A 14,527-nucleotide genomic window follows, 5' to 3' on the forward strand; every position below is an offset into this window, starting at 1 on the left:
TACATATCTCCATGACTTCACTATCTTCAGCAATCTCACTTGGTCCTCCAACACCCTCTTCTGATTCCAAAATTTCATCGATCCCCACAATGCCCGTAGTGTCCCAATGATCCACTAGTAATCCAAAAGCGCTTGCTGATCCCATGAGCCCCCGCTGATTGCCAGTGCCCCTCACTTCCGCTGAAGCCACCTGCCCCCATCACAGACCTTCCTAGACCCATTCCCGGAGGCATCTCACACTTAACAAGTCCTACAATGAAATTGACATCTTCCTCCAAATCCTGCTCCTCTCCTGTGTTCCCATCTTAGAGCTCGCACTGCCATCCCCCCAGGCATCCAGGCTGCAGACCGCAGGGTCTCCCTAAATCTGCATCATCTCCCTATACCCTCTGCTTCCAGTCTCCAAGTTTTTTGCATTCTGTCACATGAAGTCCTCTTTTCCAGTCCCTTTCTCTGCATAGCACTGGTCCAAAGTCCTCCTCTCCTGCTCGGGCCCTCTCAGCATCAGCCTTGTCTCTGCTCCCCTGGAATCCCATCCCACCCCTCAATGTACACTCCACTTGGCATCTAGAGAGGTCTTTCTAAAGGATGAAGGTGACTGGGACCCTCCCTTGCTCCAAGTTCATCTGTGGCTCCCTACTGCTCTCATGGCAAAGTAAAGCCCTGAGTGATTTGCTCCTGCCAGTCTCTCTTTCCAATCCCATCTCTCACCACTAACTCCTCACACCATGTCCCAAACACGGAGATTCAAGAAGCTACCTCAACACAATGCTCTCTTGCCATTGGGTCTTTGCACATGCCATTCCCTCTGCTCGGAATGCTCTTCCCCACTCTGCTCTTGACTCTTTTTTTTTTTTTTAAAGATTTTATTTATTTATTTAACAGAGATAGAGACAGCCAGCGAGAGAGGGAACACAAGCAGGGGGAGTGGGAGAGGAAGAAGCAGGCTCATAGTAGAGGAGCCTGATGTGGGGCTCGAACCCAGAACGCTGGGATCACACCCTGAGCCGAAGGCAGACGCTTAACCGCTGTGCCACCCAGGCGCCCCTGCTCTTGACTCTTTAAGAGTCAGTTCAGGAGCTCTGTCCGTCCTCCGGGCTCCCCCATCTGGGTTGTCACTGCTTGGGGGGGGGGGCGGAGGGAGTGTCTGTCTCTCCTGTAAGAGTGTGAGCCCCGGGGAAGCAGAGCTGGGGCTGCTTGGCCACCTCTGTGTCCCCACCACAGGGCTGGGCTGACAGAAGACACTTCAATAGTTGTTTGCTGGCCGGAGAAAGGCATCAATGACACAGATAGGGAGACTATGCCGGGCAATGTCTGTTCCCAGCAGAGCCCAACAGCCCTGACTTGGAGGCCATGTCAACGAACGAATGAAGAGCTAGGCCATAATGCCGTGGGGAAATTTTATTTAGAGCAGTTACCTTCCTCTTCTACCCCTGCCCTCCAGGGGCAGAAAGCAAACCACCCATGAAAAAAACAACCCATCACTCACTATGTATAAGGGGAAACTTGCTATCTACCTGCTTGGGGGAGGGGGGCTGGGGGGCCCCCTTCAGTCTTCCAGGTCCTCGTCCTCATCTTCCTCCTCATCTTCCTCCTCCTCCTCTGCGGCCGCCAGGGCCTGCTCCTGGGCTGCCTTGAGGGCCTGTTCCTCCTCCACCGTGGGGTCACTTATCTCCATGATGTCCAGGCTGCTGGGGTACTCGTGCTGAATGGGGGCCGGCAGGGGTGGGTTGAAGTTCTCGGGACTGTACTTGTGACCCCAGCCAATGTAGATGTTCTCAAACTTCCTGGAAAGGCAGAGAGATACTGGGAAATCCTCCCTCGAAGGCCCCAGCCTGGGCTTTCACTGAAGGTGGGACCCAGCTTGGGCGCAGCATGACTGCGAAGTGGTAGGCGGTGGGGTGATACGTGCCGGCGGGGCTTCTCTGCTCGTGGGCTCTTCAGTCATTACTGAGCATCTGTCCCCTAAGTGCCAGGTGTGTCTAGAGCTGCACTCTGCACCAGCACGTGGAACCACTGAGCACTTGACATGTGGCCAGGGTGACCAAACAGCTGAGTTTCTAATGTATTCGATTTTCTCATTTCACCCACAATTTTCTTCGGCCCCCTGGTTATTTAGGAGTGTGGTAATTTCTACATATCTGTGAAATTCTCCCAAATTCCTTCTGTTTTTGATTTCTAATTTATTTTTAAGATTTTATTTATTTATTTATTTGTCAGAGAGAGCGAGAGAGCACAAGCAGGGGAGGCAGAGGGAGAGGGAGAAGCAGGCTCCTCACTGACCAAGGAGCCCAACACAGGACTCAGCCCTAGGCCCCTGGGATCATGACCTAAGTCAAAGGCAGACGCTTAACCAGCTGAGCCACCCAGGCATCCCTGATTTCTAATTTCATTCCAGTGTGGCCAGAGAACGTATTTTGTACGAGATTTGTTTCATGGCCTAGCGTGTGGTCTAGTCCTGGAGGCTGTTTCATACGCATTTGAGGAGAATGTGTGTTCTGCTGTTGTGGGAGTGGCTTTTTTTTTTTTTTTAAAGATTTATTTATTTATTTATTCGACAGAGATAGAGACAGCCAGCGAGAGAAGGAACACAAGCAGGGGGAGTGGGAGAGGAAGAAGCAGGCTCACAGCGGAGGAGCCTGATGTGGGGCTCGATCCCAGAATGCCGGGATCACGCCCTGAGCCGAAGGCAGACGCTTAACCGCTGTGCCACCCAGGCGCCCCTGTGGGAGTGGCTTTTATTTCATTGTAATGAATTTAAATTGAAGCAATAAAACCGATACTCAGTTCATTACTGGAAAATGTCTAAGCATGTCTGGGACAACTTGGGTCCATGAACCTACTTTCTCAACTGCGAATGTGAAATCTGAATACAGGTCAAGTACTTCTGATGACAAGGTAGCTTCCGAACGGAATGTGCTGGAAGTCTCAACGCCACACCAGATTCTGAAGACATGGCATGAAAATAAAAGACACAACGTAATATAGCTTACTGTTTACATTATTGCTTTCATGTTGTAATGATAACATTTAGGATACTTAGGGTGAAATAAAGTATATTATTTAAATGAATTTGCCTGTTTTTACTCTTGGATGTGGCTAGTACTAGAAAATTAAAAAAAAAAATAAAAAAGTTTTAAAAAGCTTTTTAAAAAAGAAAGTTTAAAAGACACAGGTGGCTTGTATTTTATTTGTGTTAAAAGAGAAGGAGAGAGGAATGGAGAGTTTGCCATGGGGGCTCCGTGGTTTTGCCCTTTAACAGCCTTGCAGTTCCTGAGACAGTTGTTTTCCTCCAGGTCTTCCTCGGACCCTTCAGGTATACTGGCTCCCTGGAAGCCTCGCCCAGGAGGGTGAGCTTGCTAGGAAGACGGACTCTCTCCGGCCCCAACCCCACTCCTGTGCCACCGGAACCTGAAATTTAACCAGATCCCTGGGGTCCTCTGCACTAATGATCTGGGAAGCTCTGGTCTAGAATGTCCTCTACCTGCTTTTCCCCGTTACTTCTCTCTTTCCCCCAAAGATTTCACATCAAGATTGCTCTTCCCAGACGTCCTACTTGATGCCCTTAAGATGAGAGTTTGGAGCTGTAATTGGTCCCTGCGCTATCTGTCCCTAGTGGTACTTAGTTTGTAACAAGGTATTTATTTGGCTCGGGGGAGGGGATGCTATATGATTAACGTCTACGCTCCCTCTGCCTGCTCTCAGGGGCAGGATCCACATCGCCTTTTCAATAAAGGGCCTGGGACCTAGCATACAGCTGGCAAACAGGGACATCCAAGAGTCTTTTATAAAGGAAAAAAAAAAAAAACATGGGTGATTGGAGGGATGGTTGATAGAGTGGTGGATGGATGGGTGAAGGACGGGTGGGTGAGTGGAGTTCCAAATTTGGATCTTTTGCTTTCAGAAAGATGTTGGCGGGGTGCCTGACTGGCTCAGTTGAGGGAGCGTGTGACTTTTGATCTGGGGGTTGTAAGTTCGAGCCCTGTGTTGGGTGTGGAGAACCCTTAAAAATAAAATCTTAAAAAAAAGAAAAGAAAAGAAAAAAGATGGGGCGCCTGGGTGGCACAGCGGTTAAGCGTCTGCCTTCGGCTCAGGGCGTGATCCTGGCGTTATGGGATCGAGCCCCACATCAGGCTCCTCCGCTATGAGCCTGCTTCTTCCTCTCCCACTCCCCCTGCTTGTGTTCCCTCTCTCGCTGGCTGTCTCTCTCTCTGTCAAATAAATAAATAAAATCTTAAAAAAAAAAAGAAAAGAAAAGAAAAAAGAGAAGAGAAGAGAAGAGAAGAGAAGAGAAAGAAAAGAAAAGAAAAGAAAAGAAAAGAAAAAAAAGAAAAGAAAAGAAAAGAAAAGAAAGAAAAGAAAAGATGTTGGCAAATTAGAGTGTGGCCAGAAGAAGGGGGTTGGCAAAAGCAAGCAAGCAAGCCTCTTCCCTGTTTCTGGAGGGGGAAAAATTGGCAAGAATGTAGTTAAAGTATCAAGATTACGTGAAATCTCATCATGGGATCCAACACAGCATGCGACGATCACAGAGATGGAAAAGGAAAATCTATGAAAACTTATCATGCCACCTGGTGGACAGAGCGGGTAAGTGCTCCCGCCCACGGCCGTGGAGGGCACTCCCTAAGTGGCTAAGCAGAAAGGCTGGGATGTGCCTGGTGGGAGAGACTGAGGGACTCTCAGTGTGTAGTGAGTGTGTCGTGCGCATCTCAGGGAGTGTGTAGCTGCGGGTGGGAAGATGCAGGAGTGACTTCAGCCTGCAGATCTTTTGGGAGCAACAGGTGCGGGTTCCTGGTGGGGAAGACTTCTGCCCTGTGGGGAGAAGAACTGTCCAGGGGGCCTGGGGAAGGAGTTAGGTTCCCCAGACACTAGACTCTGCCCCTGTCAGGGCCACCTCAAAGTGGACTCCTGAGTCCGGAGGCCAGAGATCCAAGTTTGAATCTGCATATGCTGTGTGACCTGGGTCAGTTCCTTCCCCTCTCTGCTCCTCCATTCTCCTATCTGAGGGGCTCACCCTCTTTGTCCAGGATTTCTCATTTTAGCCCCAGTGGAATTCCTGGAGGTGAGTGTGGAGGTCAGCCCTGGGGGCTTCCTAAAGGGGGTCCTTCTGATCTCCATCCCACCCCCTGCCCTCGGCCTGGCACTGAGGAAGTTGTAGGAGCTTTCTCTGCTGGAAGGGACTAGAAGAAGACGTACTTGCCACTGGCATAGGCATAGGCCCCTGGCCAAAGATTGGAGCGCACGACGGCCACGGAGTACTGTGGGCAAAGACTGCAGGACAGGCGGGCGGTCCAGGGTGACATGTGCATGATTTCTGCAGGAGGGTGGAGAGCACCAGGGAGGTCAGAACTCCCCGAAGCCCTACACAGCCCCCTGAAGGGGAGACAGAAAGAGGGGAGAGAGCAAAGGAGGAGGACAGGGAAGGGCATGAAGGGAACTGTGGCCGGCTCCAGATCACTTTCTTGCTGTGTGGCCCCAGGAAGCCCCCGCACCTGTCTGAGCCTCAGTGACCACACCCAAGAAGTGGGTATCCTTCCCTTACCTGCCTTGCAGGAGCTCCTGTGATCTCCCTTCCAGGTTGGCCATTGGTTGGGACCAGGGTGCAGAGGGCACGGCACAGGCCCTAGGCTCCCGGGAATCTGGGTTCAAAATTTGCAGTCTGTCCACTCACCCACTCTCAGCCTCTCCTTCCCCCATCCTCCAGGTGCCTGAGGCTCTGACCTCAGGAAATTCCTATCCAGGCTTCTGAAATCCAGCTCAGGTCCTGCCTCCTTGGGGGAAAGGCTTTCTGACTCTCTCTCCCCAAACCCACATGGGTTTGATAAGAAAGATCTTATCCCTCCATCCAGGACATTGACTTTGCCTGACACGGCTCACAAGACGGACGTGTCCCTATAACCCCAAGAGAGAGGAGCTGTCACCAGGCCCATGCTCTAGAGGAGGGAACAACTGAGGCTCAGAGAGTTGCCCCTAGCAGTTTTGCTGTCCCCCCCCCCCCGCTTTCCCCCCGGGCCCCTCCTGGTCAGGTGGGCTGGCGTGAGTGAGATGAAGAGGGTGAAGAGGATGGTTACCTGCATCTTCTGAGAGCGGGGTCAGCAGTGGCGGCCCAACCTCCTGCTCCACCTCCTCCATGCCCTCGTCTGCCTTCTCTTCCTCCTCCCCCAGCTCCTCTTCCTCTTCCATCTTCTGCAAAGGGTTCACCCAAGTGCAGCGGCCCTGAGGAGGGGGGAGGGGGGAGGTCAGTCGGCACCCCTGGTGGGCAGAGCCTGGCCTGCACTCTGGGAGGAGGTGAGGCGCCAGGAGGGACATTGGGCCCTGGCCCTGTCCTCAGGGACCAGGTATGGCCAGGAGGACAGGGTTAGTCACACAGGTCGGGGGAGGGGGGAGAGGCTGAGAGAGCTGTAGGGGTGAGGTGGAGATTCCTGCCACCTGCCAGCTGTGTGGTTCCCATCTGTGCAGTCATTCATTAATTTATTGTACATTTAATGAGCACCTACTATATACAGGTAGGTGCTAGGGGATCCATCCTTGAGAGAAGAGACACTGCCCCCCCCCAATCTCTGCCCTGTGGGGCTGACATTCACCAGCCCAGATGATCCTCTGTTCATCCTCTGTTCACTCATCTGTGAAATGGGGGTGTTATTGGGGCCTCTCTCATGGGACTGCTCCTGGGTTCCCGGAGGCACTGGAGGGCTGATAGGTGTTTGTTGAATGAATGAACCAAAGTACAGCATAGAGCCTACTTCGGTGGCCTCAACTATGAAATGGGAATGAATGACAGTTAACGACCTCAAAAGGAGTTATTTGGATTCAATAAAACATTGCAGGGGTCCATAAAAGTTTGTTGAATGAATGAATGAATGAATGAATGAAAAGTTCCTAGCACACAGCAGGTGTTTCCTTGCACGAGTGAATGAATGAACATAAAGACCGATATTTCGAGCATTCAAGAAAGGTAGGTCCTCAGTCTCTTACCCACAATTCCCAAACCTGAAAAGCTGCGAAAACCAGAAGTTGCTCTCTTGCGTCATTTGGCAGCAAGCCGGACTATTCAGTTTTGCAGCAGAAATAAAGTCCTGGAGGACGGCTGCAGCCCCAGCCCCCCGCTTGAGGTGCTGCATGGTATCTGACACGTGCGCGGTCGGGCAGAGAGTCCCCTGGTTCTGCCGCGGGTGGGGGAGGGAAGAGGCTGGAGCCCCCGGGCCTCACCTGCGGCAGGATGTGCTGCGTGTGATGCACCCAGTTGGCCATGGAGTCCACCAGCTCGAGCACCGGGATGCCCTCAAAGTCGGGGTTCTCCTCGTAAGAGTCGCGCCCCGCGCCGCCCTCCTCCTCCTCGTCGCCCTCCTCCTCGCCGAACTGGTAGAAGCCAAGCGGGCTGATGTGCGTGGCGGCCGAGATGCGGGCAATCTGGGCGCGCAGGTAGTTGGCCTCGTTGCCCGGGAAGGGCGGGAAGCTGATGACCGGCGCGTCCAGGTAGCCGGTGAAGTACTTCTTGATCTTGCGGGCCTGCACGATCTGGACGGGCGTGACGTGCGGCAGCCGCGTCCACGGCCGGCCGGGCTCGTTGCACACGAAGTACAGGTACTTGTTGGTACCCGAGCGGCTCTCCTCCTTGGGGATGACGGGCGGGGCCTTCCACATGGGCTTGGGGATAATGTCGGTGACCTTCTCCTCGTCCTCCTCGCCCTCCTCCTCGCCGTGGGCCTCCAGGCCCTCGCCGCCCTCCATCATCTCCTCCATCTCCTCCTCCTCCCCTTCCTCCTCGCCCTCCCGGAACTCCACCTCAGCCACCAGGTAGCTGCGGCTGAGCCCCAGGATCTTGCCCCAGAAGCGGCAGGTGTGGATGGGCTGTTGTTCCACCAGCTGCTTCAGGGCCATGAAGATGCGGAAACTCTCGTCTGAGCTCAGGCCCACGCCAGCCTGCTCGAAGTAGAAGGCGGTCTCCATGATGTTGGGCACGGCTGTCTCAGCCTGCAGAGGGTGGGGTGGAGGGCAGAGGGAAGAAGGCTGAAGCCCTGATCCCTAGTTTGACTCTTCTAAAATCCAGACAAGTGAACTACTCTGTAACCCAGCTGCTCATGAGACCACTGCTGGACAGTGAGAAGTAGGGGCAAGTCCTTGGGGGAGGATGTCCCTTATAGGAAAAGAAAAGGCAAAACAACAACAACAACAACAACAACAACAACAACAACAAAGCACTAGGGAGAAAATCCGTTCCTCCTTCATCCTTCCCTCTTCTTTCTGCCTGGAATGGGATGTGAGATCTGGAGGCACAGCAGCTATTTTGGAACCATGAGGCAACATGGGAGACAAACTCCCATACCCTAATGATGGTAGAGATGAAAGGTGGAAACTCTCTGTCCCCAGTGGCATCACTGAGCTGCCTTACCTCCCTGGCCTTCTTGTTCTATGGGACAAAGAAGCCACTTTCAGTCATGTTTTCTGTTACTTGCAGCCAAATGCACCCCTAACAGATACCCCAAATCATATAGCAAATTAAGGGAAGAGGCAGGTCTTGAGCCCAGGAATCAGTGATGTTGGAGGATGGTGGTGATAAGTCTTGCCCTCACTGCCTTCTCCTTCACCATCTGCTTTGTTCAGGGAGACAGAGGGGGAGAGACAGAGAGAAGGGGGTGGGGGCAGAAAGGGAGTGAGAACAAGTAAGTCGAGGGCTGGGACTAGAATACAGTGAGGTTTGGGCCCAGACACCTCCACAACCACATGGCCCCAAGGCTGAACCCAATACTTTTTCATTTAGTTGGTTCAGAAATCTTTATTAAAGACCCAGTGGGAGGGGCGACTGGGTGGCTTAGTCAGTTGAGCATCTGAATCTTGATTTCAGCTTGGGTCACGATCTCAGGGTCCTGGGATCCAGCCCCACATGGGGCTCCATGCTCAGCTCGGAGTCTGTTTGTCCCTCTCCCTCTGCCCCTCCCCCCATGCACTCTCTCTCAAACAAATAAAATCTTTTTAAAAAAATAAAAAGATAAAGACCAGTGGGTGCCAGTCCCAGGCTAGGACAGGCACTGAGATATATCAGAGAACAAAACACACGAGGTCCTTCCTCATGAGATCAGCCCTTGACCTGCCCTTGGCCAACCTGACTGGTCCAGGGAAACACATTGCCCAAACCAGGGAGAGCACATGCACTCTTGCCAGAATTTGAAATCAGAATGGAGAGAGAGGGGGTATGGTAGGTAGAATAACGATTTCCCCAAAGTGGTCCGGGTCCCAACCCCTGGACCTGCAACTATGTTATCTTACATGGCAAACATGACTTGCAGGTGTGATTAAATTAAGGATCCTGAGATAGGGACGTCCTGGATGATCTGTGTTGGCCCAGAATAATCACAAGTGTCTTGATAAGTGAAAGAGGAAGGCGGGACGGTTAGAGAGGATGTGATGATGGAAGCAGAAATCAGAGTCAGAGACCGAAGGTGCCGCGCTCCTGGCTTTGAAGCTTGAGGAAGACCCAGGAGGAAGGAATGTGTGCTGCTTCTAGAAGCTGGAAAAGACTGGGAGATGGTTTCTCTTCAAGAGCCTCCATTAGTAGAGCAACCCTGCCGACCTTGAATTTAGCCTTGGTGAGACCCAACCCGAAGTGGGCTTCTGCCCTCCAGAACTGTAAGGTGAAACGTTGTGTTGTCCTAAGCCGCTAAGTTTGTTAGAGCAGCAATAAGAAACGAATATGGGTCCACCTTGAGCGCGTGGCTGAAGGTGAAACAGGCTAAGTGTGGGAACCACACGGCGGATGAATGAAACTTTGTGTCCACACTTCACCTTTTATAAGGACACTAGTCCTATTGGACTAGGGGTTCACCCTATTCCAGAATGACCCCATCTTAACTAATTACCTCTGCGGTGACCCTACTTCCAGATAAGGTCCCATTCTGAAGCACCTGCGTGAGGGATACTTCACCCTTCCTAAGAATTTTTGGAGGACGCAATTCAACCCCTAACAGATGGTTGGTATCAGGATGGGATGCTTCAATTTGGTGACAAGTGTACTGAGGTTTTTCCTGAAGATTTATATACTGCAGTCTCATTTTTGTAAAAGCTCCATTTGTGATTCGTGGTAAGAGGAACAATTTATTGCATCTTCTCCCTAGGCCTGCTGGACATAGGCACACTGTTGTCCTCAAGTGTTTGAAGTCCCTTCCCAAAGAGGAAGGCTACACCCCCACCCCCATTGCACTCAGGAGGGGCCCTGTCACTTGCTCCGACTACTTGAAACAGCAGGGGCAAGGACACATGTCACAGCCAGGCAGAAGCTGTAGGAACCAATGTGGGGTCTGCTATGCTCTCTTTCTCCTCCTCCGCAATGGTGGAAGCCTGTGGCACAGTGTCACCTCCACCGCCCTGGGTTCTCAAGCAGCTGATGAGCAAAAGCCTCTGAACTCTGGCTGGGCAGGCGATGTGAGCGAGAAATAAGCTGGGTGCTTTGAAGCCACTGAGATCGCTGTGCTGTTTGTGATCTCAGCTCCATGTGGCACACCCCAACATTCTAGAGTAGGAGAATCGTCATTTGTTGTTTTTTTTTTAAAGATTTCATTTATTTATTTGACGGAGAGAAGAGCACAAGCGGGCAGAGCGGCAGGCAGAGGGAGAGGGAGAGGCAGACTCCCTGCTGAGCAGGGAGCCCAATGGGGGCTCGATCCCAGGACCCTGAGATCATGACCTGAGCAGAAGGCAGACACTTAACCGACTGAGCCACCCAGGCACCCCTAAAGATTTATTTATTTATTTTAGAGAGAGGGAGCAGGAGCAGGAGGGACAGAGGGAGAGGGAGAGAGAACCTTAAGCAGACTCTGTGTTGAGCACGGAGTCCCAGGCTCAGTCCCATGACCATGAGATCGTGACCTGAGCCAAAAGCAAGAGTCAACACTTAACCGACTGCACCACCCAGGGGCCCCGAGTTTATTTATTTTTTTCGTAATCTCTACCCTCAACGTGGGGCTTAAACTCACAGCCCTGAGATCAAGTTGCAAGCTCCTCCGAGTGAGCCAGCCAGGCACCCCACCAATTTTTTTAAAAAGGGGAGACACACGAAGAAAAGGTCCCTTCCTCCCTTTTGGGGGGCCCTGGTGTGAGGATATGATGTCTGAGGCTGCAGCAACCATTCTTTGAACATCAAGTGATGAGCTCAAGGACCAAACATAGAGCAGAGGGGAGAAAAGAGCCAGATTCTTCCTGATCTCACAGAGAAGATGCCCCAACTCTGCCCACTCTTGGCCAAGTGAAGTAATTACACATTTGGTGAAATGCTTGGTCCACTGTAATTAAGCATTGCAGCCAGGAGCAAGCCTTACTGACTGCATTGGCCAGAGACGGGATTTATACCCAGGCTTCTAGGATGCTGAAAACTGTTCTCTTGGTGTAGAAACAGGGAGGAGGATTGCGAATGGGGGAGAAGACAGCCCTCAGTGCCCCTTCCCGGGGTAGCCACCTTGTCAGCTGTGGATGCTTGCGCCTGAATCTCAGATGGGAGAAAAACTTCTATCTTGTTTTAAGCACTTGTCACCCAAGCAACATTATCTATTTCCTGCCTTAATGTGATCTATGCTCTCAAACAAGTACAGTAAATTGTTAGTTTTTGGAATGTGATGCAGTAATACTAAAGTTAGTCTGAAATTATTTTTTAAAGGTATTATTTCTTTATTTTGAGAGAGCGAGCGACAGAACGAGCAGCAGGCTGGGCCAGAGGGAGAGAGAGAATTCCAAGCAGACTCCACGCTGAGCACACCCCAAGTTAGTCTGAAATTATAAATGCAAGAACAGTCAGCCTCTGTTATGAAACAGAGGCCTAGCGCTGGGAGCCTTATGCCACCAAATAGCCAAACCTGCTTTGCGGCGGCTGTACACAGCAGGGAGGACAGTTCTAAAGCAGAAAGACGTCTACACAGTGAAGGTGAAGAATAGAGAATCCACAAAAGGGTCGAGTCCATATAGGTGTAAATAAATCATAGAGATAGCATTTCAAAGGAGGGCGTAAGGAAAGCATGCATTTCCCCACAAAGGCTGTTGGGGATCATGGCTAGCAACTTAGAAGAAATAGAAAAAGGGAAATGAGAGCCCCATCTCCTGTCAGAAAAATAAATACAAAAAGCTGAATCACGGATTTAAGTCTCTTCCTAGAGCCATGCACAGGCCACAAACGTCCACAATTTCGCGTATTTGCAGACCTCCCATTAAGAATTCCAGCTCCAAGATAATGCTAAGTGAAATAAGTCAAGAAGAGAAAGACAATTATCACATGATCTCTCTCATCTATGGAATATAAGAACTAGGAAGATCGGTAGGAGAAGAAAGGGATAAAGAAGGGGGGGTAATCAGAAGGGGGAATGAAGCATGAGAGACAATGGACTCTGAGAAACAAACTGAGGGCTTCAGAGGGGAGGGGGGTGGGGGAATGAGATAGACTGGTGATGGGTAGTAAGGAGGGTACGTATTGCATGGTGCACTGGGTGTTATACGTAACTAATGAATCATTGAACTTTACATCAAAAACCAGGGATGTACTGTATGGTGACTAACATAATTAAAAAAAAAAAAAAAAAAAGAATTCCAGCTCCAAGTTCTAAGGGAGTGGGGCCTTCAGGGACCAGAGTGGAAGAGTTCTTAGAGGGTCTCAACTTAACAAAAGGGGAAACTGAGTCCGGGGATTAGGGGGCACTTCAGCGTTGAGAAACTGAGGAGGAAATGGGTCTCACAGAAAACAGCAAAGCAGAATTATTTTCGGGAGGAAGGAGTAAAGGATGGTAAGAGAGACCAGTCTCCACCTACACGGAGCCGCAGGAGTCTGCTTTCTAAAAAGCAGAGGCAAGGATGGCTCCGTGGATTGAGCATCTGCCTTCAGCTTGGGTCATGGATGGATCCAGGGTGCTGGGATCGAGCCCCACGTCAGGCTTCCAGCTCGGGGGGAGCCTGCTTCTCCCTCTCCACCGGACTTGTGTTTTCCCTCTCACTATCTCTCTCTCGGATAAATAAATCAAATCTTAAAAAAAAAAAAAAAAAAAAAAAAAAGCAGAGCCAACTAGCTCTTCTGCTTCAACCACTTCAGGGCACTCCAGGCGCCTCAGCCCCTTGGCCCGGCACTCAAAGCCTTCCGTGACCTGGTCCCGGCCCCCTCAGGCCGGTGCGCACACGAAACTGAAATCGTGTGTGTTTCTGGGTCACACCGTGCGTTCCCTCACCTCCGGACGCACGCACAGGCTGTGCCTAAGCCTGGGCCATGGCCCTGCCGGCCGCGCGCCCCTCCCACCGGCTCACTCACCACCTCCTCCTCCATCTCCTGCTCGCCCTCGGCTCCGGCGCCGCTCCGAAGGAAGAGCCCCTTCTGCCTGTCCGCCATCTCGTAGGTGGACTCCATCTCAGGGTCGTCCCGCATGGTGTCCAGCCTGGGGTGGAACCACTCCCATTGCGTGGTGCGGTTCAGCGACTCCAGGATGGACAAGGGGTCCTCGGGCCGCTGGTTCAGGATCTTGGTCAGCAGGTTCACCAGGTGCTCATACCTGCCTCCCCGCGGGAGGGAGTGGGAGGTGGGAGACATCACTCGCTCAGCTCAGCGAGCTCACTGTTGTGTGCCTGGCCCTGTGCCTGGCGCTGGGGACCCCATAGAGAAGAGAAAATGTCCCTGCCCTGGTGGAGCTGACATTCTGATGATGGAGACAGACAGGAACCAAACAGGTCCAAATGTGTCTTTCTATGAAGACAAAGCAGGGAATGGGGACTGGGAATGCCAGGGATAGGGGATGGCTTCCAATTTTAAATAGGGAGACCTTTAAATAGGAAGGTCACACTAAGGGGACATTTATGCTGAGATCCGAATGACGTGAGGCAGAACACAGGGATATCGGGGGTGTTTCAGTCAAAGGGAACGACTGCTGCATAGGCCCTGAGACATTTCATGAGTCGCACAGAATCTTAACAAAACTCAAGGAAACTAGGAGACAGGAACATTCCATGCCAATCTCGCTTAGAAATATAGACGCTGCAGGGGCGCCGGGGTGGCTCAGTCGGTTAAGCACCTGCCTTGGGCTCAGGTCATGATCCCGGTGTCTTGGGTTCGAGCCCCATGTCAGGCTCCCTCCTGAGCAGGGAGCCTGCTTCTCCCTCTCCCTCTGCTGCTCCCCCTGCTTGTGGTCTCTCTCTGGCTCTCCCTCAAATAAATAAATAAAAATTAAAAAAAAAATGCTTAAGTCCTTAGCTAAATATTTGCAAATGGCACCCAGGAAAGAACTGCTCTCAAAAAGATGACACGCCATGATTAAACTGGGCTAAGAACAGGACAGGGCTGATATTAGAAAAACAGAAAAAATATAACCCATCATGTTAATATGTTTTAAAAAATACAGTAAGTTGGGGCACCAGGGTGGCTCAGTCAGTTAAGTGTCCAACTCATGATTTCAGCTCAGGTCATGATCTCAAGGGTCATGGGATTGAGTCCTACATCAGCAGGGAGTCTGCTTGGGATTTTCTCCCTCAGCACTTCCGCCCACTTGTGCATGCTCTCTAAAATAAATAAATG

At 51.5% G+C, this 14,527-nt stretch overlaps 1 protein-coding gene across 1 annotated transcript in view; it reads right to left on the bottom strand.

The window, feature by feature from the left end:
* Positions 1–1,146: 1,146 nt before the first annotated feature.
* RSPH6A (radial spoke head 6 homolog A) overlaps positions 1,147–14,527 on the bottom strand; it is a 17,698-nt gene continuing 4,317 nt past the window's right edge. Inside the window, exons 4-7 of the mRNA XM_040634184.1 lie at positions 7,207–7,971; positions 6,069–6,213; positions 5,194–5,311; positions 1,147–1,787 (exon numbers count right to left, since the gene is read on the bottom strand). Coding sequence (XP_040490118.1) covers positions 1,550–1,787; positions 5,194–5,311; positions 6,069–6,213; positions 7,207–7,971 — 1,266 coding nt within the window. The 3' untranslated portion in view covers positions 1,147–1,549. The remainder of the gene's footprint in view (positions 1,788–5,193; positions 5,312–6,068; positions 6,214–7,206; positions 7,972–14,527) is intronic.

This window comes from Ursus maritimus, unplaced genomic scaffold, assembly GCF_017311325.1.
Source record: "Ursus maritimus isolate PB19 unplaced genomic scaffold, ASM1731132v1 scaffold_19, whole genome shotgun sequence".
NCBI lineage: Eukaryota > Metazoa > Chordata > Mammalia > Carnivora > Ursidae > Ursus > Ursus maritimus.